Source organism: Mastigoproctus giganteus, chromosome 7, assembly GCF_048544385.1.
Source record: "Mastigoproctus giganteus isolate SK-2022 chromosome 7, ASM4854438v1, whole genome shotgun sequence".
Taxonomy (NCBI): domain Eukaryota; kingdom Metazoa; phylum Arthropoda; class Arachnida; order Uropygi; family Thelyphonidae; genus Mastigoproctus; species Mastigoproctus giganteus.
Genome location: NC_143581.1, coordinates 105,448,769 through 105,471,703, shown reverse-complemented (window position 1 = coordinate 105,471,703; position 22,935 = coordinate 105,448,769). Strand labels below are relative to the sequence as shown.

The window sequence follows — 22,935 nt, the reverse complement described above, 5'->3', positions numbered from 1 at the left end:
TTAAAGTAGTGAAATTTTGAGATGCTTCTTTCCTTAAAGAAGACAGACAAATTAATTGAAAGGCAAAATCACTGGTCTAACACAGATAATTACAATCTCAGAACTGTTTATTAATACAAATAAAATTGTTAGTATTAGTGGTAGCAAATGATGCAAGAAAGTAAGCTTATACAGAATCAGACAAACAAAAAGAAAAAAACTTCCCATTTCACCTATCCATACTCTCCAACACTTTGTCTAGTTCTTCGTACAAGGAAGTTTGTTCTTGCAATCAATCAACCACCCACTGGCTAAAGGCAAAGTTCCACACATCTATTTTGCAACCATACTTCCTTAACTTGAATTTATGCCCATGCATGTGTATAGTGGGAAAACACAAAAAGTATTATTAAGGATTCAGCAAATAGATACATTACAGAAACATCAATTAGGAAGTCATGTATTACAGAAGCCAGTTTTAAACTTATTGAAAGAAGAACTGCAGAAGCCCAGGATGTACAAGGAAATGAAGAGTATCAGGAACTAAGCAAAGTCATCAAGTGCTGTTTAAGCCAGGACAAACAAGATTATATCAATCGAAAGTGTAAAGAAATCAAAAACTACAAGAAATAAAACAACACTAAGAAGATGTATGATGTTATTAAGTCCTTAAGACAAAAGTTCTGACCAAAACTTAATGTAATTAAGGACTCCAAAGGGGAAATTTTAACAGAGAACACAATTAAAGGGAGGTGGAAAGAATACTGTGAGCAGCTCTTCCAAACACCTGCTGACACTAATAATCTGCCACTCCCTTTTCGAGAGTGTGATCATGAACCAGTTCCACTGAAGGAAGAAGTCAAAAAGCCTTCAGAGAACTGACGTGTGGCAAGTCACCTGGAATTGATGAAATCACAGCAGAATTGATTAAAGCTACAGGTGTGAAGGGTGCTAAGTTTTTTTCATAAAATGATTGTAAAGATTTGGGAAAAGGGATGGTGGCCATCAGATTGAAATAAATCATATTTTGGCAATAAATCAGCACATACACCAACCATAAGAATACAGCAGGCCCCCGTTATAACGCGGTTCGTTTTACGCTGATTCGCTATAACGCTGTTCTTATATTATAACCCATATCTGACTATAACGCTGTTATAGATCACTATAACGCTCTTTTACAGATTGCATTTTTGGCATATTTAACAAAATCGTTTCATTTGATGGAGTGGATAGCTTGAAAATGAATATAAAAATACGGTTAAAACGTTTCCCAGGCAGACCTGAGAAATATTCCCACGCTCAGTGAAATTCTCTCTCGCGCTAATTTAATTGCAGTACAGTGACTTGTTACGTTGTTTGGAAATCAACATTTTAATAAAAATGATCACGTATATTGCTTGTAATATTTGCGTTATATGCATTTATCCGAAGTCTAGTGATCACTCAGTACCGTATTAGTGCGAAACGGACAGTTTACTTGAACATTGTATCATAATTAATGCAACCAACGCAGTTACATTTTCGAAGAGTTAATAATGGCCGATAAGAATGAAAAAGCAACAACATCTGAGCGCAATACGAAGACTGTAAATGTAAGGAAAAAGACTGAATTTGAAAATCAAATTAGACGTTTTGAAGCAAATCGATTCCGGTCAAAGACAAGCGGATGTGTGCCAAAATTTGGGACTTGCAAGTATAACTGTAAGAACAATTATTAAAAAAAAATAATAAAGAATTAATATTAGCAGCGGGAAAGATAGCTGTTTCACTGCAAGCAACTAGGGCTAGGCCGGCTATTAGGATTGAAATGGAAAGACACTAACTCATTTTATTGAAGATAATATTCCAATGCAGAATTCAGTTAAGTTAAATATTATAAATAATAAAAAAGAGAGAGAGATTAGCCTATATGATGATCTGAAGAAAACTCACCTAAAAAAAAAAAAATTGGAACCATTTAAAACTAGTAAGGGCTGGTTGAATAGATTTAAAATTCAGGGAGAAGCCGCAAGCAGTGTTGCCAACTCTTAATAATATTTCCCGCTAGCCGCATACTCAAAATCCGCTATTTTTAGCACTTGACCCGCCAAATTTTTTAAATTTTCATTTGTTTGTACTTTGTAGTGAATAAAAACAAACAAACAAATAGCATGTATAAATAGTTATTTATTTTTCTGTTTTTAATATAAAATCAATATCTAAAAATCTAAATTAATTTCGAAATTCAATACCTCCTCATCATATGCTTCTTGTGTACCTATTTTGCGAAGCACTTCTTCAGGTAAAACAATTTTTACAACACTTTTCAACTCTTTTGAGCCCGTATCGTACTGATAAGATTGCATTAACCGTGCCAACACTCATTCTGTTGCGTGTTTTGTTTTTTACTAGATTTAAGTTGCTGAATATTCTTTCGACATCTGCATTGGATAATGGCAAAATTAAAATACCCAATGCAAATTCGCTAATTTCTTTAAATGGATTTTTACCGCTTGCATCTCGATATTTCGAAACTTCTGACCAAAACTTCATTGGATTGTTGATGTTTTCCCATTTAACGAGAGTAATGTTTATATACTGTTGCTCAATTTTTTCAATTTCTACTTCAGACAATTTCAAATTTTGTAATAAATTGATCAGTGGTTCTTTTTGTTGCTTTAACATATTGTTAACTGAGATTAATGACATTTTTTCTAATTCTTTTATGTTGTCCGGAAGGCGTTGTTTTAATTGTGATACAAATCAATCAAGAAATTACGGCATCTCTCTCTTATTGCCATTTCATCCGTTGTTGTTGTGATAAGTTTATTCATTATTAATTCATTTATTTTTCTTTCAAATTGGTAACCTAAATATGGCTTAGGGTCTAAATAATTATTAATGGCCTCTTCTATCTTTTCAATATGTGTATTTGGTAAAAACATTTTATTGGCAATCATCGACAATAGCGTGTTTAAATCATGTAGTAATAATGTAGGATCGGCAGTATTTGATTCAAAAGATTTGTTTACTCTTTGTACTTCAGATAAGATAGGTTTTAAAATAAAAGATATGCTAAATTACTTTCATCTTTAAACATTGAATAAAGAAGTTCTGCAGTATAACATTTGTCAGTCAAACGAGTTATTTCAAAATGGGCTTTTAATTCAATATACTGTTCTAAAATTCTTGTTATAGCAATTTCAATGGATAACCACCTTGTTTGACACGAATGCACTATCTTTTTCGGATCTGCACCATCGTTTATGGCACTGTATAAATATTTGAATTGATTTTGTCGGCTGGTGGATTTACTAAACGCACGATTTTGTATTGCACGAGGGTTGCTAGGAATACAACTATCGTGCTATACGTGGACTGACTATACTAAGATATTATTACACTGTGGTTATTAGAAATAATTATTCCTTATTACTCTTATTACTTATTGCTCTGTGGTTATTAGAAACGTTGAAAGAGATGTCGGTAATTCGGATCGCATTTCTTGGAAGCCAAACAAATACGACGAAGAAAAATTATCCAATGCCATTCCTTCGCTGTTTCAAAAAAAGGCGTCATTAGAATTTTTTTCCACATTTTTAGATTTGATTCAACAATTTAAAGCCATGACCCAATGATCAGGCCGTTTGACCGCGAGCGTAACTACGTAAAATTGTTGGGGTTCTCCTCAGGGAAATCCAGAATAATATAAAACCGATTCTTCGCTTTATAAAAAAAAAAAACACTATGAAATATGATATCCCTAATATTTCAATTATGAATTATTTTTATTGTTAATTAATTGAACAATTAATTTAATATTTCTTAATATAAATGTTACATTGCCAAAATACATAAAATGCTGAATATTTATACTCTTCCCGCTAAAAAATCCGCTATCCGCTATTTCATATTTTTATCCGCTAAACCTTGAGCAATTCCGCTAAATCTAGCGGGAAAACCGCTAAAATGGCAACACTGGCCGCAAGTGCAGATCAAGGAGCAAAAACTTTCAAAAAAGAACTTGTTAAAATTATTGAAGAGGGATATTGTGTGTTATACTTCTCAACAAGTTTATAACATAGATGAAGCAGGACTTTTGTGGAAACGAATGCCTAAAAGAAGTTTCATATTGAAAGAATAAAACATGCAGGTTTCAAAGCGGCGAAGGATCGGATGACTTTATTGTTGGGTGTATTAAACTGTTAAATTAAAGTGTCGTATTAAACTGCGGGGGATTTAAAATTAATACCCCTTTTAGTTTATTTGGAAGAGGGCCAAAGTTCAACCCAAAATAGAGATATTTTTCATAATTAAATTCATCAATTAAATTAAATCAAATCAGATCAATTAAATTCATGATTTTAATTGGAATTTTTTAAGTTTAATTTTGATATGTAAGTAGTTACCATATAATTATATACGTATGTAATGCAGAATATTTTATATGTACAAATATTAAATATTTTGACCGACATTTGTCATCTTTTCACAACTGTTTATTATTGATTAGGAAATATTCTATGGCACCGACCGCAACTCACAAATACATATGTTACCTTATGGGAATGCGGCGCTCGCTTAGTGCGGATTCACTTAGCGCTCTGTTTTTCCGGATCGCATTATCAGCGTTAAGCGGGGGTCACCTGTAAGTATTTTACTGTAACTAAAATATTTACAAATTAAAATAAAATAAAATAAATATTTACAAAAACTGCTATTATATTAAATTAAATTATGTACATGTGAAAAACACATTAAAACTGTGATAAAATCCTTGCGATAAAATACACTAAAATAAACCGGATTAAAAGCGATAAAATACACTAAAATAAACCGGATTAAAAGCGATAAAATCTCTGGAGCTTTCGGATGCATCGGCTTCCTTCCTCAGCAGTAACAAAACTTCCTGCAGCACGTCCATATATAACAGGCTCACGGTACTTATACACGTGGTGCAGTTGACACATGGTCTAAACTGGAAGCGGAAACAGCTCGGGAACGTGTCAAGCAAAACCGTTCATCCGTACTTAGGATGATAGTTTCAAACAGAGGATGCATATGCATACCTCTGTCCCTATTCATAATATTGTGGTCGAATGAACAGATTCGTAGGCTCTTGAGCCATTTACGGTTCCAGAACCCATACGCTCGATCCACAATAACTACATCCTCAGGGGAGATTTGATGCTGCTTCTCCCAAAAATGTTCGGCCACAGCAGACTTATTGTAATCAGTGGTTTTTATAGCATTTGCATGCTCCCCCAGACGATCCTTGAGCCATCATTTTGTCTCGCCCACATAACATTCCCCACAATCCGGGCATTTTATCCTGTATACTACTCCACTACTCAGGTCCTTTGCTATAGTTCAGCACAAGCTGGGCAGCATAAGAATAGTGTAGTGAAAGCTCTACTAGATCGCGCAGGGTCACACTGCACTACCTCTGAGGACAAAGAATGTGAAATTAGACGAGTCACAACAGACCTTAGAAAATGCGGATACCCCCAGAGGATCATAGACAGTTTTAGTAGAGGAATAGAGTCCAACCGTCAGGAACTGTTTGTTCTGTGGCTATTGCATATATTCCTTACTATCCGGGCCTTACTGAGCATCTTGCTAGAGTTTTGCGGGGTTATAAAACATGCTGTGTGCAGCTTCCCGGGCGGAGGTTGCACACAGTGTTGTCTCACGTAAAAGACCCAATAGCAAAGGACCTGAGTAGTGGAGTAGTATACAGGATAAAATGCCCGGATTGTGGGGAATGTTATGTGAGCGAGACAAAACGACGGCTCAAGGATCATCTGGGGGAGCATGCAAATGTTATAAAAACCGCTGATTACAATAAGTCTGCTGTGGCCGAACATTTTTGGAAGAAGCAGCATCAAATCTCCCCAGAGGATGCGGTTATTGTGGATCGAGCGCATGGGTTCTGGAACCGTAAATGGCTCAAGAGCCTACGAATCTGTTCATCCGACCACAATATTATGAATAGGGACAGAGGTATGCGTATGCATCCTCTGTTTGAAACTATCATCCTAAGTACGGATGAACGGTCTTGCTTGACACGTTCCCGAGCTGTTTCCGCTTCCAGTTCAGTTAAGGTGGTAGATGACTTTCATCAATCGGTGAAATACCACCACTTTGCTTATTGGAGGCTTGAAGTGGTGAAACCCATGTTTAGTCTCCAGAGCAAAGTTTCCGGCATCTCTCTCCCCCCCCCCCTAATACTTCTCCTTCAACCCATGCACGGTACTAAGTACTATAAGTTTTGATACCTTTCGTGTTTGGGGTTTTCATTAAAAAAAAAAAAAAAAAAAAAAAAAAGACCATGTGCTGACTGCACCACGTGTATAAGTACCGTGAGCCTGTTATATATGGACGTGCTGCAGGAAGTTTTGTTACTGCTGAGGAAGGAAGCCGATGCATCCGAAAGCTCCAGAGATTTTATCGCTTTTAATCCGGTTTATTTTAGTGTATTTTATCGCAAGGATTTTATCACAGTTTTAATGTGTTTTTCACATGTACATAATTTAATTTAATATAATAGCAGTTTTTGTAAATATTTATTTTATTTTATTTTAATTTGTAAATTTTTAGTTACAGTAAAATACTTATTCTTATGGTTGGTGTATGTGCTGATTTATTGCCAAAATATGAATTTGCCCAACCTCAGAGCCTTTTTCAGGATAATGAAATAAATCAATTTTCATTCCCTTATGAAAAAAAGATCTGAAAATTTGCTCAAATTACAGAACTATTAGCCTAATTTCTCATGCTAAACAAGATTCTTCTTAAAATCATGTTAAACAGAATCTCTAGAAAACTTGAAGAAGAAATGCCAGAAGAGCAAGAAGGTTTCAGAAGGGGCAGAGGAACCAGAGATCAGATCTTAAGTCTAACTGATTATTGAAAAATGTAAAGAATTCAATGTTCCAGTCATTTTGTGTTTTATAGATTATTCAAAAGCATTTGATTGTGTTCAACATGAGAAACTATGGGAAATGACTGAGATTCCTAATCCACATAATTCAGCTGATTAAGCTACTGTACCAGTAATAGGAAGGAACTGTAAGAACTAACATGGGAAACACAAACTCAAAATAGGTAACAGTGTTAGGCAGGGCTGCATTTTGTCACCTCACTTATTTAATCTTTATGCCAAAGATATCATGCATGAAGTTTTGGAAGATTTAGAGACTGGCATCAAAATTGGAGGACTGTTGTTTGTTATTTTGGTTTTTAGGAGCATTAGCAACTAAGGCCATATTGCTCCGGGATATGCGGTGGTCATTCCCTGACCTTTCCGCATTCTCCGTATTTGGTGGTGGTGACTGGCTCGAACCCCGGTCTAATCAAGAAGCGTGTGCTACACACTGCTTCTCCTTCAACCTGGCTACGGAGGCGCCTATTGGAGGACTGAAGATAAACAACCTTCATTATGTAGATGATACTGCGCTAATCTGCAATTGTAAGGATCATCTTAAAGAAACTCTGAAGAGAGTATGTGAAGCAAGTAAGAAAAAAGGATTGTTTCTGAATGTGTGTGCAAAACTAAAATTATGGTAATTGGTGATAATTTTGGTTCCAGTAAAGTGAAGGTTAATGGGTAAGATATCAAAGAAGTTGATGAATTTTATTATTTAGGGTCAAGAATAAATAAAAAATAGTGACTGTTTAAAATTATGTTAAGAGACGACAGGCAACTGCTAAAACATTGGTCACTGATCTGACAAAATTATGGACAGATCAAGATCTGCCCCTAAAGATGAAACTGAGAATCATTGATTCATTAATTTTTCCAGTTGCCACTTATGGATGTGAAGGATGGAATCTGAAAAGAGTTGACAGGAAGAAAATTGAGGCATTTGAAATGTGGTGTTACAGGAGAATACTTGTTTAAATATAAGATCGATATCATATCTTTATTGTAGGAAATCTTCACCCGACGCTCACATCAAACTAACTTGGTTAATGAAGTATTAAAATCTTTAAGTATTAAAACGCAAACATATCCCATTAAAGGATTGTTAAATTATATGATATTATATAAAACTAAACTTGTCTTCAATTCACATAGTCTGCTAACTGCTATCAAGGAAGAGCCAAGCGCAGACAATGCAAATCAACCTACCCCAAACTAAACCCATCAGCAATGATAGATCAGGAGAAGACAATATTGTCAAACTGTATTAAAACTATATCTGAAGAAGAATACTGCAAAAGTCTTACTTGGATCAAAGAACAAATGAGTGGGTATTGAATAAAATTGGCAGGCCTAAATTTCTTCTTCATAGCATCAACAAAAGAAAACAAGTTTTTTGGACATATAGTAAGAAGGGAAAAACTTTCTGTTGAAGAATATAATGGAAGGAAAAACCAGGGGAAGAGTTGCAGAAGAAAGAACTGCAACTAGGTGAAAGGATGGGATCAGTGAACTTCTGGGCATGACACTTTGCGATACTGCTCATAGAGCAGACGATCGATGCAGTTGGAGTAATTGGTGGCCACAACAGCTCCTCAGGGAGCTATGAGACTGGAAGAAGCAGATGTGCATAGTCTGAGCAAGAGGAAGAATCTCATTAACACTGAGCTTGCTCAACCCCTTCAAAGTCTTAAATACCTTAATCATATTGCCTTGCAGCTGCCTAGTCTAGACACTGCAATTTGCAGAACTAGATACTATGATGCAGTTTTTTTTGGTAGTTGTTGGCACATAGGCTTCTGTGGCCATAATGCACCTCCCAATGTTTTTGCAGTACTTTGATCCAAGCCCGAGGCGGGAATCGAACCAGCGACCTTTGGGTTGCCAGGCAGTCACTTTACCCACCCGGCTAGCCTGGTCAGCCTATGATGAAGTGACAAGGGAACTGGATTATCCCTTGTTCCCCTCACTGTCTTTCTCTGTATCTGCTGCAACAGCTCTATATCCTTTTGGAAATGAGGCCTTTAGACCTGTATACAGTACTCAAGATGTGACCTGACCATTGCCTTACACAATGGAATAATCACCTCCTTATCCCTGCTAACAAAATTCTTGTATATCATTGACAAAACCTCACGTGCTGTCCTAGCATCCAGTGATTCCATTCTGAAATTCTCTGAGCACTTCACTGCTCAGAGAATTTCAGAATGCACAATTACCCACAGGTCTTTTTCATTTTCCACATCACTGAGTGTAGTACCAATGGTATGTTAATCTGTGATTACTGCTACCCATATGCAGTACTTTACATTTGTTAATATTAAACCTCAAATGTCATTTCTCGGCCAAACTGAATAATTTTTCTAGATGTTGTTGTTGCAGTAGAATACCATATATATCCCCAGGAGCTCACATCTGGTGAGTATGGACTTGGCACACCTAGGGTACTAAGCTGAATATCATCATTCTTTTCTTTCTTGGTGATTTCCTTCTACTTTGGTCTCTCTCTCTCTCTCTCTCTCTCTCTCTCTCTGATGGTAACTCGGGAATTTTATTTATTTATTTTTTTTTTTTTGGCTGGTGCAGCATAAGCCTCGGGCTTCCTTGCACCCTATAGCTGCTAATAATAATAATAATACTGTCATTAACCACAGTGCGAATCTTCATATCATCTGTAAACTGAGACATTAAGCCTGATATACCTTCATCAATATCATTAATAAATAAAAACAAGAATGGGCTCAGCACCTAACCCTGGTGGACTCCACTGATAAGATTAATGCACAAAGAGCAGTGTCCATTGATAAATACTCTTTCTCCCACTCAACCATTTCTTTATCCATAGCAGCAGCTATGGTATGCTATAAATTTATGGTATAAAGGAATGCTTGCCCTTAATGCCCCAAATGGTACAGCAGTCTGTTAAGTGCAATAGTACCAAGAGCCTTCCTGAAATATCAGTACAAGATAACAAAATTATTTTTTGCATCCAGTTCCCTTGTCACTGCATCATAGTATCCAATCAGCTAGATCAGACAAGGTCATCCCTTGACAAAACCATCTGTGACTGAAGTATAACTACACTCCTGTATAAATTGTCTTGTTTTTTTTTAAACAGTGACTCCATAATTTTGCCAAGAACAGATGTGAAGCTAACAGTTCTATGATGTCACTCTCTGATCCCCCTTTGTGAATTGGGGATACAGTCACATATCTCCAGTCCAAGGGGAATTGCTGTGAATCAAAAGATGCTCTCATAATTATGGTTAAAGGTTTGCTTACATCCTTTGTTGCCTCTCTTAATACAATTGGATAGATCCCATTAACCACAGGTGCCTTTCTTACATTTAACTTTGGCAATTTCTCTTCCACTTTTTAATCTCAGTTATTACAAAATCATTTAGCTCCCTGGTAGAGTCTGATGAACTTCTGGTATCCACTCCCCTACAGAGTTCTCATGCAGGAATGTAGATGCAAAATACTTATTCAGCTTGTCAGCAACCTCAGCAGAATCATCAATAATCAAACCATGAATATAAAGTAGACCAATGTGATTCAGTCCCCATCCCTCTAGGGTTTATATAAGAAAATAAGTCTTTGCTACTTTTCTTTGTCAAAGATTTCTTATAGTCTGCCTTAGCTTGCCTAAAATCCTTTGTGACTTAATTGCAACTGGTTTATATCTACTATAGGCTTCTGAATCAACTAATAATTTATATGCATTCTATGTATTTTTCTTCTCTCCGATGAGTCTCATTAGTTCATCTGACATTCATTTAGGTTTAAGCCTTGAACAGTATTTCTTAGTTGGTATGAAAAGCCTAGTAGCTTCTATGATTATTTTCTTGAATGCTTCTCATTTAGAATTTACTGAAGGTAATGTCATCAGGTGGTCCATGGTGCAGAATTTAAAAACTGTCTGACACCACTGTAGTCACCATTACAAAAGCAAAAACGCTTCCCTTTATGATGGTCATTACATATTTAAGTAAATCCCACATCGGTGTACTTGTGATCACTGCTACCTAGTGGTTCTTTTATCTGCAGATTCTTAATGTATGAATAATCTGCCAATGATAATCAGATCAAGAGTATCACTCTCTTTTGTTGCTTAACATGCTGCTGTAGAAAATAGTCATCCAATAAATCCACAAATGGCCTGCTAGTGCATGAGTGACCAATACACAAGTTCCAGTCAATATCCGTAAAGTTAAAATCCTCCATTATTAAACATTCTGAATTAGTGGCCCACTCTGTTTCTATGTAAGGTTGTTCATTGTACTCATTAAGAGTCATTAGGCCTATAACACACTCCTAATATCATTTTTGCTTTCCCATGACACCAAACTGACTCAGCACTACACTTGCCACCCATGTCAACTGGACACATGGAATCAGATTTTTCATTTCTTAACTAACAGCATAACCCCTCCTCTCTTTGTATCCTGTCTATCCTTTCTGTATACATTGTACTCCCCGTATTCAAATTGTGCATCCCTTATATCTGAATGACACCACATCTGATATCCCAATGACGTCCAAATTTTATGTCTTGAACAGCACTTCATCAAATTTGTTTACTATGCTCCTTGGTATACACCTGTTTTTACTCTTAGTTACCCTAACACATCTCATGTATATACTTCTTCCATGATGACTTCTAGCAGTCCTTGAAATCACCAGCACACTGCTTCAAAGCTGCTGACTCTCTCAATAAAAGTAGTGCAAGAACACTTTCATCTGTGCCTGCTGCTTTATTTAATCTATTTGTCTGCATATTTCCCCCCCCCAAAGCTAACAGTGTTCTGAAACTGTCTTGATAGCATCAACAAATATTCTATATAAGTGTATTGCATCCCTTCAGAAGCAGTCTCTCCTATTAAGCACAGTCCTTGATGAGAAAAATTCTATCCCTTGAGCCTTGCACAATCTTTCCAGGGCCGAATTGACTGACAAGGCTCTCATCATATACTCTCTCCCATCATGTCTGAGCAAACTGCAGAAACTTTCAAATTCAATCCTAACTGGCAACTTTTCCTCAATAATGTCCTGTACTTGTTAAGTAAGTAGACATTAGTGACAACATGTACAACATTATCAGTCTTTGTGCCCTTAAAAGATGATATATGCCTTACAAAGTCATCTACTTTTGCCACTGACAGACATATCCTGCTCCTATTTCACCTATCTTTCTTACACAACATATTTCCCATTACTCTGACAATAGTCACTGAGAATAACTGCCTTCTGCAGGGCCAGTACATTCTGTCTTGAAAATGTTGCCTGATACACAAGTGTGAGCTCTGGAGTTGAGTTCGGCAGCTGAAAGCTTGATAGGGATCCCCATTTTAATTCCTTTGAGTGCATTCACCCTACCTGTCAAGCTCTCTAAATGCACATCAGAATTATGATTAGGCATCTAATTTCTTCACAATTTTTGCACCAAGCACACGAAGACTCCCCTTAGCTGTATCATGTCCCATTGCAGAAAGGCCAGAAAACATCACACAAGTTGCATATTTTGTTAGGCTGTGATTCATAGGAGAATCACCTCCTCAGTTTTCACCCGAGCCACAGCACTTTTGCTACTTTCCCATTGCTTTGCTGCTCTATTCTGGGATGTGATTCCCATTTAAATACTATTTAATTGATTAACAATGAAAATTAATAAAATTACCCAATTTCATTTAATTTATTAATTAACTATACTACACTAAGCTAATAAATTCCTAAATGTAATGATAAGTATTACACTATCAAGTTCAAGTTACATGTTATGCTATACTGTTACGTTCACAGAGTTTTTAATTAGTTATATCCTTACTAAAAGTAAAATTTCTTAGCTAAAAATATGTCAAACTACATGATTAGAACCATCGAGTTACTTATTTATCACAATTAAAACCCTACAGTTCTACCAAAGTACTACAGTGGAGCCCCAACATCTGATGGTAATTTGTTCACAAAACCCATTGTAGTTGAAAATATTGTAAGCCAAAACCAATAATACATTGATTTCCTGTAATTCGTTCCCCAACAACACATAAAATAGGTATTTTTTGCATGTTGTACTTCATTTTTATATAAAAAATTAGTTTTTTTTATAAAGATTACTTAATAAAGTCATAAAACATCTTAAAATAAAAAAAAAATAAAAAAACAGACTTGAAGTGCAGAGCTGATGAAACCAATGATGGCGTAGTGGTGGTGGGACTATAACAAGAGTCACGTGTCTTTTCAGTCTTTTGTTGCTACTGGCAATGAAACTGTCCAAATGGACTGATTTTGACAACTTTTTTGTGGCTTTCTGAAGTCCAGTGTCACTCTCCATAATTTTCTTCAACTCTTGTAGCTCCTCCGTTGTTAGCTCACACACCAATGAACTTGGTAGATGACTTTCATCAACCGGTGAAATACCACCACTTTGCTCATTGGAGGATTGAAGTGGCGAAACCCATGTTTAGTCTCTAGAGCAAAGTTTCCACCATCCCCCCCCCCTCCCCATACTTCTCCTTCAACCCATGCACAGTACTAAGTACTATAGGTTTTAATAGCTTTCGTGTTTGGGGTTTTCATAAAAAAAAAAAAAAAAAATTGAGCATCAATAAGGTTCTCCACATCCTCTTTGCCAAACTCCAGACCCATTGATTTAGCAAGATCTTCCATCATCTTCAAATCCATCAACATTAAGAATAATTAAAGGCCAGATCTTTTTCCAGGCTGAATTTAAGCACCTGGTAGAAACATCATTCCAAGAACTTACAATCAGCCTCACACAGTCCAGCATGTTGAACTTTGACCTCCAAAAATCTTTGAGGGTGAGAGCATTTTCACCAGAGACCGCTGCAAAGCAACTTGCAAACATTTTCATGGTGTAGATTTTCTTTCAGTTTGCAATCACTTGCTGGTTTGGTTGAAGAAGAGGAGTGGTGTTGGGTGGCAAAAATTTGACTTGAACAAAGTCAAATTGTACCCGAAGAGATTGAACAAGGTTGGGATCATGGCCTGGCGCATTATCCAGCAGAAGCAGTGCCTTCACAGGAAGATTATATTTTTCTCTAGATAACTCTTCACTGAAGGACAGAAAACTTCAAGCTCCCATTCATTGAGGACATGTCCTGTAACCCAGGCCTTCTTGTTACTGCCAAAACACTCCAGCATGCATTTGCCGACCTTTTGTTGTTTAAATTCTATGGGGAGTATTAGAGTAATACATAAGCAAAGGCTTCAGCTTAAAATCTCAAGAGTGAGCCTATCTTTCATAGGCTTATGCCCAGGTAAACTAGTCTCATCCTTAGAAAAGGTACATGTTCCTGGGCATTCACTTGCAGACGAGGCCGATTTCGTAAATGTTAAAAACCTGCTGGGAAAGATAACCCTCCTGATCAACTAACTCTTGGAATTCAATTTTAAAGGTCTCAGCTGCTTTATTAGCAGTACTGGATGCCTCACCATGCCTTTCAACAATTTTGATATTCACCCTTTTTTTGAAGCGCTCAAACCAGCCTCTGCTGGCTTTAAAGTCTTCAAAGCGCTGCCACTGGTTGATGTAGCTTGAAGTTTCAGATAGTCATAGAGCTGAAACAATCATACAAGTGGTGTTCCGTGCACCACATGTTGAATGCTAATGTTGTTGAACAATAACAAAGATGCTAATTGGTTGAGAACAATTGTACGAGTGATGTTCCGTGCACCATGTGTCTGAAAATTTCCACCCATGTATCGTTCCAGCTATATCGGTACCTGCAAATATCATCGGTCCTTAAAATAAAAGATTGTATGGATGGTATATCAGTTCCTGATAATATCGGATGTCGATGTCATTGTAAGTCGAGGCCCTACTGTATTTACATGCTATGATATTCTTGCCGAAACATCAGTACAATAGCTCTACAAATAATAATTTGTAACTTTCAAAATCTCTAGCTAAATTTAAAAATAAGCTAACAAATATGATAAAGACTATTAAACTATTTGTCAAGCATAATTTAATGTGTTAATTAATCAAAAAGATTTCGAAAAACTTATCATTGCCACAAGCTCAACATTCTTTATCTGCACAGTCACTTTCCAATATTGGCACTCTATACTGTTTTCTCCCCTCCCCCCACCTCCCTGCCACTAAAATCAAAAATAAATAGTTAGAGAAAAATGGAATTTACAAAGACAACACATACCTGAAATTAGTCTGTAGCCAGTGTAAAAAGCTAAAATACATTCCAACTCCAGGTACGCACCTTGTCATAGACTGAAAATAAATTACATAAATCAGTTATGAGACAGCATATATACAAATGAAAATGTGATTAACATTCTGAATACTAACATCAGAGGTGACTGATAATCACTTTGACCTAAGTGTAAACAGAAATGCTACACCTGACACTGAATCCATAACAGTGTAGCTTTTACACCAGTGGTCACTCATTTGGAGAGGCCTAGGTTTAAATTCTGTCAATGACTGAACAATTTCTTAAGGTGTCTTCCATCAATCAGGGCTATATTTAGCCAATTCTCCAAATAGGCCTCTGGGATTGGGTATATTCATAATATAATTTTAAGTATTTTTCACCAACCGTATATTGAAATGACAAAATAAAACGAAAGCCAAAATTTGATAACTTTATAATTAAGCTTACAATAAATTACTATTTACAGTGGATATAAAACAATTTTGTTTGGGGTTCTCATAAAAAAATAAAAATAAATAAATAAAATAAAACAATTAAAATATCATAAAATACAATAAAATATACCAGATTATAAGCAATAAAATATCTGTAAAACAAATAAAATATAAAATACAATAAAATATACCAGGTTAAAAGCGATAAAATAACTGAAGCTTTCGAAGGCTCCGCCTTCTTTCTCAACAGTACGCTTTTTTACTTTACAGTGCAACTTTAAATACCCGCAGGTTCACGGCACATGTCACGTGATTCGATGGCACGTGCACTGTTCTTGTGCGTGTCGGAACCGGAAGTGGCTTGGGAGCGCATTAGTTGGAATCGTTCATCCCCTCTAAGGATCACTGCCTCAAAGAGGGGATGGATACGCATACCCCTGTCTCTATTAATATTGTTCTCAATGGAACTAATCTGCAAGATCTCAAGCTACTTGCGGTCCCAAAACCTATGCGACCAGTCAATGATTACTGCTTCATCCGGGAAGATATGGTGCTACTTCTCCCAAAAGTGTTCGGCCACGGCGGATTTTCCGTAGTTCTCCATTCCTTATCGCCTTTGCGTGCTCCCCCAGATGATCCCTGAGACGCCGCTTTGTTTCCCCCCACATAACATTCCCTACAATCCGGGCACTTAATGCTATAGACGACCCCACTTGTATTTTCGTTTGAAATGGGGTCTTTCACCTGTGACACAACAGGTGAAAGACAGGTGAAAAAAAAAAATTTTTTTTTTAAATACTTAAAAAAATAATAAAATAAAAATACTTAAAATTATACTATATTTAGCCAATCTCAGGTAGTGGGAGTTGGGGTTTCTCCTTGTAAATTAATCTTGTTTCTCCTGCAGATCAGCCCACAAACATACACTTGTACAAAAAAATTCAATGGAGCAAGGTCTAAGTAGATCATCTGATAAACACCGTAATGTTTTTACATGGAACATTTATATGATAATTTGTATAGACATTAATCATCAGTCTACATCAGTTTTCTTTGTTACACTGTTCTATTTTTTTAACATTAAAAATATGATGGAGGTCTCAAAAAAGAGATCACAAAACAGGAATTTACTGTTTTGTGAACTTAGCCCTTTCATAAGTACTTCAATGTTTCACAAACATAATCTAAGGGGAGAATTTCAACACATATTTCTTTTGTATATTTCACTGTGTCCAGTGTTTTAAATTTTTTACAGCATATGCTTCTATTCCTTATGTGTGTTTCCAACTACGTGCAGACAATTTATAACCGATGGCAGAATGAAAACTAAAAACTGGAAGAGAGTGAGAGAGATATTACAGCTGTTAATCTCATTTGTAATTTGGGTTTACAAAAATCAAAATAAAATTATTCTCCAGAATTGAGATCCAGAAATAACGAAATTGAATCAGGTGATGCATAAATTGCAGAAGAGGACATTACCGAATCAAAAAAGTAACAATTTTTTTTTTAGAGTTTTTTAAAATTCTGAATTGTTCACAACAATTTAATTCTAATGCTGATCAATGAAACAAAGTAAGAACAAATCAAAATCATTATTTTAACCTATTTAACATAGTAATAGCTATACAGTGAAAGGAAACCAAAGGTTTTAACTGCAGTGGCCAAAAAAAAAAAAAAAATAGATAAGAAAATACAGATTATTTGCTTCCCTCCTCACACAGGTAACTATCCAGTTGATCTATGAATTTATTCAAACTGTCAGCCTCAACTACACATGAAAGAAATCAGTTCGTTCCAGTGAAAAACTCACTGGCTAAAAGAAAACGTCCTACAATATAGTCTGAACCCCTTCCCCTGAAATTTGAATTTATGCTCATGAGTTTTCTATATTGTTTATAAGAGTATAAGCAATAAAAGAGCATATTCAATATAAGAGGATCAGCCAAAAACTGTTCAACCTATTGCAGTAGATTCAACCATTGAACCAAAAACTGCAGTATCATGCATGCGTAATGTATGCCAGCACTGTACCATGCATGCATAATGTACGCATGAAATAGGTATTTTCACTCTGGAAAGGATGGAATGCAATTTCCTACCACAAAATTGTACACACCATATATGGTAAGAGTAAAATTCTACCCTAAACTAAAAATAAAATGCAATCTCCTTGAAAAGTATAAGTTAATATGAAAGAAAAATAAACTCACACACACTCACTATAATTTTTTGTAACAACCAACAAAATGGTTAAATTAAGACTTTATTAAAAAAAATAACATACAATATAAAATATATACATGAATAACGCACTAAAACAGATATAAAATAAAATCAAAGTATTAAAATACAATAAAGAGGATAAAATAGTAACTTTCAGGGAGAAGTGTCCCTTCATCAGCTAGTTAGTGTACAGTAGTGTAAGGTGTACTGGGGGCTTAAAGTGGAACAGGTATTCTGTGTGTTATCAGATACTCAGTCTAAAACACTGATGGATCCAATATCTTTCTATTTCAAAAGATATATGCAAGGCCCTCTATTTTCTGCAAGATCGTGAGCTCTATGAACCCATCCAGGATTCTCAAATTAAGATATTAGGGAATTTGAAATCTAAAGTAAATAAAGCTTGTGCACGCATGGTTCCTTTCTAACAAGATTACAAAAACATGCGCTGAAAACTCCGTGTGACAAGTTTCCAGCTCCCACAATTTTATGGACTCCCAAAGATCCGTAAACTTTGGGTTTACGGATCTTTTTGTGATTTTTTCTTGTTGTAACACACCTACATATGCATTTTCCAAATATATTTTCAAGCTGTTAGCACCCCTTGTTAGGAAGACTGATCTACTGTATGTAGTAGTGTGCACTTTTTATGTATTATTAAGGATTTTATTATTTCTGAGGGCAGGGTCATGGTTTCCTTTGATGTGGTCTCACTGTTCATTTCTGTCCCTGTGCAACAGGTTGTTTGTGTGGGGCAACTTTTGGATGGGGATACTACCTTGCAGGAGGACCTCACTCTCTACTGATGACATTTGTACTGCCCTTAATTTGTGTTTGAGTGGTAGCATGATCATATTTAATGACACTGTTTTGCCCAGATTCAAAACTCATCTATGGGTAGGGCACCAGTTCTGTCATAGCTAATATTGCTATGGAGGAACTTGAAGGTTGTACATTTTTGAACTTACCTGTTCCCATCGCCCTCTGGTGTTGGTATGTTGATGATGTCTTTGCTGTTGCTCCTCAGGGATCAGAAACTCGACTTTTGCAGTATCTGAATTCTTTCACTCTTTATTCAATTTACCATCGAGCTGGAAACAAACAATACCCTTCCTTTCTTAAACATTCTGATCCAACTTGTAGGTGCACACTTTGCAACCTCTATTTTCAGGAAATCTATGTGTTCAGGCCAATTTACTGATCATGGGTCTACACATGCTCCTGGACATTGAAGTAGTACTGCCCATACTTTGTTTACCCGTACATGGATGCATTCCAATTCCATTAGTGATAGGCAATTAGGGATTGCTAAGGTCCTTAGCAATCTCCAATTGCCTTTAGTCCTCCTCATGATAATGAGTATCTCCATTGCTTACATCACCTACTATCCGGGCACATTGGATTGTTTTGCTAGAATTTTACTCTCTTACCATATTCGGTGCATACAATTTCGTGGCAGGAAATTGTTTTCCATCATTTCCAGAGTGAAAACACCTATTCCTGGCATACATTACGCATGTGTGGTACTGCATTATGGCACTGGAGTTGTGATTTTATGATTGTGCCCAGTCATTTTATGATTGTGCTGCAACAATCTATAAAAATTAGGCAGATATAGCTTGAGAAGTGACAATTGATGTATAACATTATTGACAGATGTAAAGTTTAAGTATTGTAATCCCAGCATAACATAACAACTGTGTGGTATCACAATGAAGTTAGTGGAAAACAAAAAAAAAAAGACATGAGGTAATTGTGCAGTTGAACACATCATTCTCTGAACAGTGCAGATAGGCTGTGCTTGTTAACAGGAGAGACTGCTTCTACAGAGATGGGATACACTTAAATAGAAAGGGTTCAAGAATATTTGCTGATGCTATCGAGGCAGTTTTAGGTGGATCGGAAATCTGCTAGCTTGGGGGGATTCACAGACTAAAAGATTAAAAGTAGCCGCAGGCAGAGGTGAAGGTGATTCTTGCACAACTTCTATTAGAATAAGTAGCAACCTGGAGTGAGGGGTGCTGGGGGTTTCAGGGACAGGTGGTATATGGGATGTGTTAGGGCAACTAGGCATAGGTGCATGTATGTTTGCATGTATACTAATGCTAGAAGTATAGTAAATAAATTTGATCAATTTGAGGTGTTGGTCAAGACATCAAAGACGGATATTGTTGGGATATCAGAGACGTGGTGCCACACTGATATTAGGAATGCGGAATTGGAATATGGGGAGTACAACGTCTACAGAGAGGATAGACAGGATAGGAAGGGAGGAAGGGTTATGCTATTAGTTAAGAAACACATAAAATCCAAAGAAGTGCATCCAGTTGATACAGATGAATGGTGCACTGTTGAGTCAGTGTGGTGTGACATAAGCACTGCGAAAGCAAAAATAAGAGTAGGAGTGTGTTATATAGGCCTAATGACTCGAATGAGTACAATGAAAAATTGTACAGAGAAACAGAGTGGGCTAGTAAATCAGAATGTCTTATAATGGGAGATTTTAACTTCCCAGATATTGACTGGAACTTGTGGGTTGGTCACTCACACACTAGTAAGACTTTTGTGGATTTATTGGATGACTGTTTTCTGCAGCAGCATGTTCGAGAGGCAACCAGAGAGGGTAATACTCTTGATCTGGTTATCAGCAGTGATTACTCGTGTATTAAGAATTTGCAGATAAAGGAACCACTAGGTGGCAGTGATCACAGTGTACTGATGTGGGATTTTGATTTGATTTTGATTTTTGTGGCGCAAAAACAGCAAGGTTATAGTGCGCCATGGAAAGATTAAAATTCAAAAAAAGGTTAGACTGGTTTCTTTTAAAAAGGTTACTTCGTCTAAAGTTGCATATATATATATATGTGTATATATATAAAATATATATATACACATAAAATCAGTGCAATGATAAAAGCAAATTGTATATTTCATATGAGTGTATACATATTGATCGATTTTAAAAACTGCTGACACATTGTCGTTGTCATTTAAAATCTGACTGAGTGTATATGGCTCAGTCAGATGGGTAAAAGCAGTAAAACGAGAATTTATAAAACTGGTACAATCACATAAAATGTGTTGGACGGATAAAACGGTGTCGCATTGCTCGCACATAGGAGGGTCATCAGCCCTCAGCAAAAAGGAGTGTGTCAAATGACAGTGTCCTATGCGGAGCCGAGTAAGAACAACTTCCTCTTTGCGATCCCTGCGTAAGCTGGACCGCCAAGGATGGATCACAGGCTTAATTCGACATAGTTTGTTTGTAGTAATCAGTCGATGCCACGAATCTTGCCACTGAGATTGTAGGTTACTACGGATCACTTGCCTGTAGTCTGTATAGGGGACTAACAGGTCAAGATTATCTGTCAGGGCTGCCGATTTGGCTGCAATGTCAGCCAAATCATTTCCTCTAATCCCGATGTGACTGGGGATCCAGCAGAAGCGGATATCGAATCCATTTGTATAGAGATTGTATATTATCTGCTGAATTCGGGACAGGGTTGGATGATTAGTGTGTGACATCACTGATAAAGCCTGTAGTGCACTCACTGAGTCGGCATATATAATACACCGTTGGTAACGATGTTTTCTTATGTGATCTAGAGCTAACTCTATAGCATGCAGCTCTGCAGTGTAAATGCTGCAGTCAAGGGGTATCTGCTCTGATATGGTATTATTTGGAAAGACAGCAGCAGATCCCACATAAGATTCTGACTTCGAGCCGTCTGTGTAAACTGGCAAGAAGTCGGAATGTTTTGCACGGTGTTGTGAATAGAGCTGAAGGTAGACAGAAGACGGAGTATTAGACTTCGTCGCAGCCTTTAGCGAGAAGTCACATGCTGGTGTGTGTGTGCATGCCAGGGTGGAATGGGCTCCTTTGGTGATCGAGCAACCTTGTCTACTGAGATGTTAAGATGAGTAGCTCTTGAACACGAATGCCGAAAGGGCAATTGGCGGTCCGTCGTGTGTTATAGAGATTTTCCCATCGTGGCTTGAAGACAGATGTCCACGTGGGATGGTCCGGCAGGGACTTCAGCTTGAAGGCATATTGTAGAGACAACTGCATTCGTCGAAGCGACAAGGATGGTTCATTTGCTTCGACATACAGACTTTGGACAAGTGATGTTCTGAATGCACCAGTAGCGATACGAATGGCTTGGTGATTTATGGGGTCAAGCCAACGAACAGCGCTATTTCTAGCAGATGCATACACCTGAGACCCATAATCTAATTTTGAGCGTACAAGTGCACGGTATAGACGTAGTAGAGTGCATCGGTCTGCACCCCAAGAGGTAGAAGAGAGCCGAGGATGTTAAGCCCTCTCGTACACTTTGTACGTAGCTGACGAATGTGTTGAACAAATGTCAACTTTTTGTCAAAAATGAGTCCCAGGAATTTCGCCTCTGATACAACTGGAATGGTGCTTTGTCCAAGTCGTAATTCAGGCTCGGGGTGGAGGTTACGTTTGCGACAAAAAAGGACGCAAACTGTCTTCTCCGGTGAGAACCTGAAACCATTGGCCGTGGCCCAGGTCAATGGCTTGTTGCAGTTGTCTCTCATTAACCCTCATATTGCATGATTGAGAGAATATGGTGAAGTCATCGACATAGAGTGCACTGTTTATAGTTGGAGGAAGTTGTTCAGAAATAGAATTTATTTTAATGGCAAAAAGCGTAACACTTAAGACAGATCCTTGTGGTACCCCCTCCTTTTGGCAAAAAGGCCGCAAAAGGGAGGATCCTACACAAACTTGGAAATAATGGCAGGATAAAAAATTTTTAATAAAAATGGGAAGGTGACCTCTCAGACCGAGGTTGTAAAAGTCTTTTAAAATATCAAATCTCCAAGTTGTGTTGTACGCTTTTTCCATGTCAAAGAAGATGGACACCAAGTGTTCTCTTTTTAGGAAAGCATCTCGGATTGATGTTTCCAGTCTAATTAAGTGGTCCAGTGTGGACCTGTTTCTTCGGAAGCCGCACTGAAAGAGGGAGAGAAGGTCGTTCGATTCTAAATATAAGAGACGAGCATTGACCATTCTCTCCCATATTTTGCACAGACAGCTGGTCAGAGCAATAGGACAATAGTTTTTTGGACATTTAGGATCCTTTCCCGGCTTAGCAAAAGCAAGTATAGTTGCCTTGCACCAGGTATCTGGAAAGTGCTCTTCAAGGAAGATTCTGTTATACATGAAAAG

The 22,935-nt window shown here is 37.0% G+C and overlaps 1 protein-coding gene across 4 annotated transcripts in view; it reads right to left on the bottom strand.

The window, feature by feature from the left end:
• The window catches only part of LOC150083125 (mitochondrial glycine transporter-like), a 298,096-nt gene that overhangs the window by 164,435 nt on the left and 110,726 nt on the right, over positions 1 to 22,935 (bottom strand). For all 4 annotated transcript variants that reach the window (XM_090377060.1, XM_090377059.1, XM_090377061.1 and 1 more), the window contains exon 5: positions 15,064 to 15,134. In XM_090377060.1, the coding sequence (XP_090233186.1) occupies positions 15,064 to 15,134 (71 nt within the window). The remainder of the gene's footprint in view (positions 1 to 15,063; positions 15,135 to 22,935) is intronic.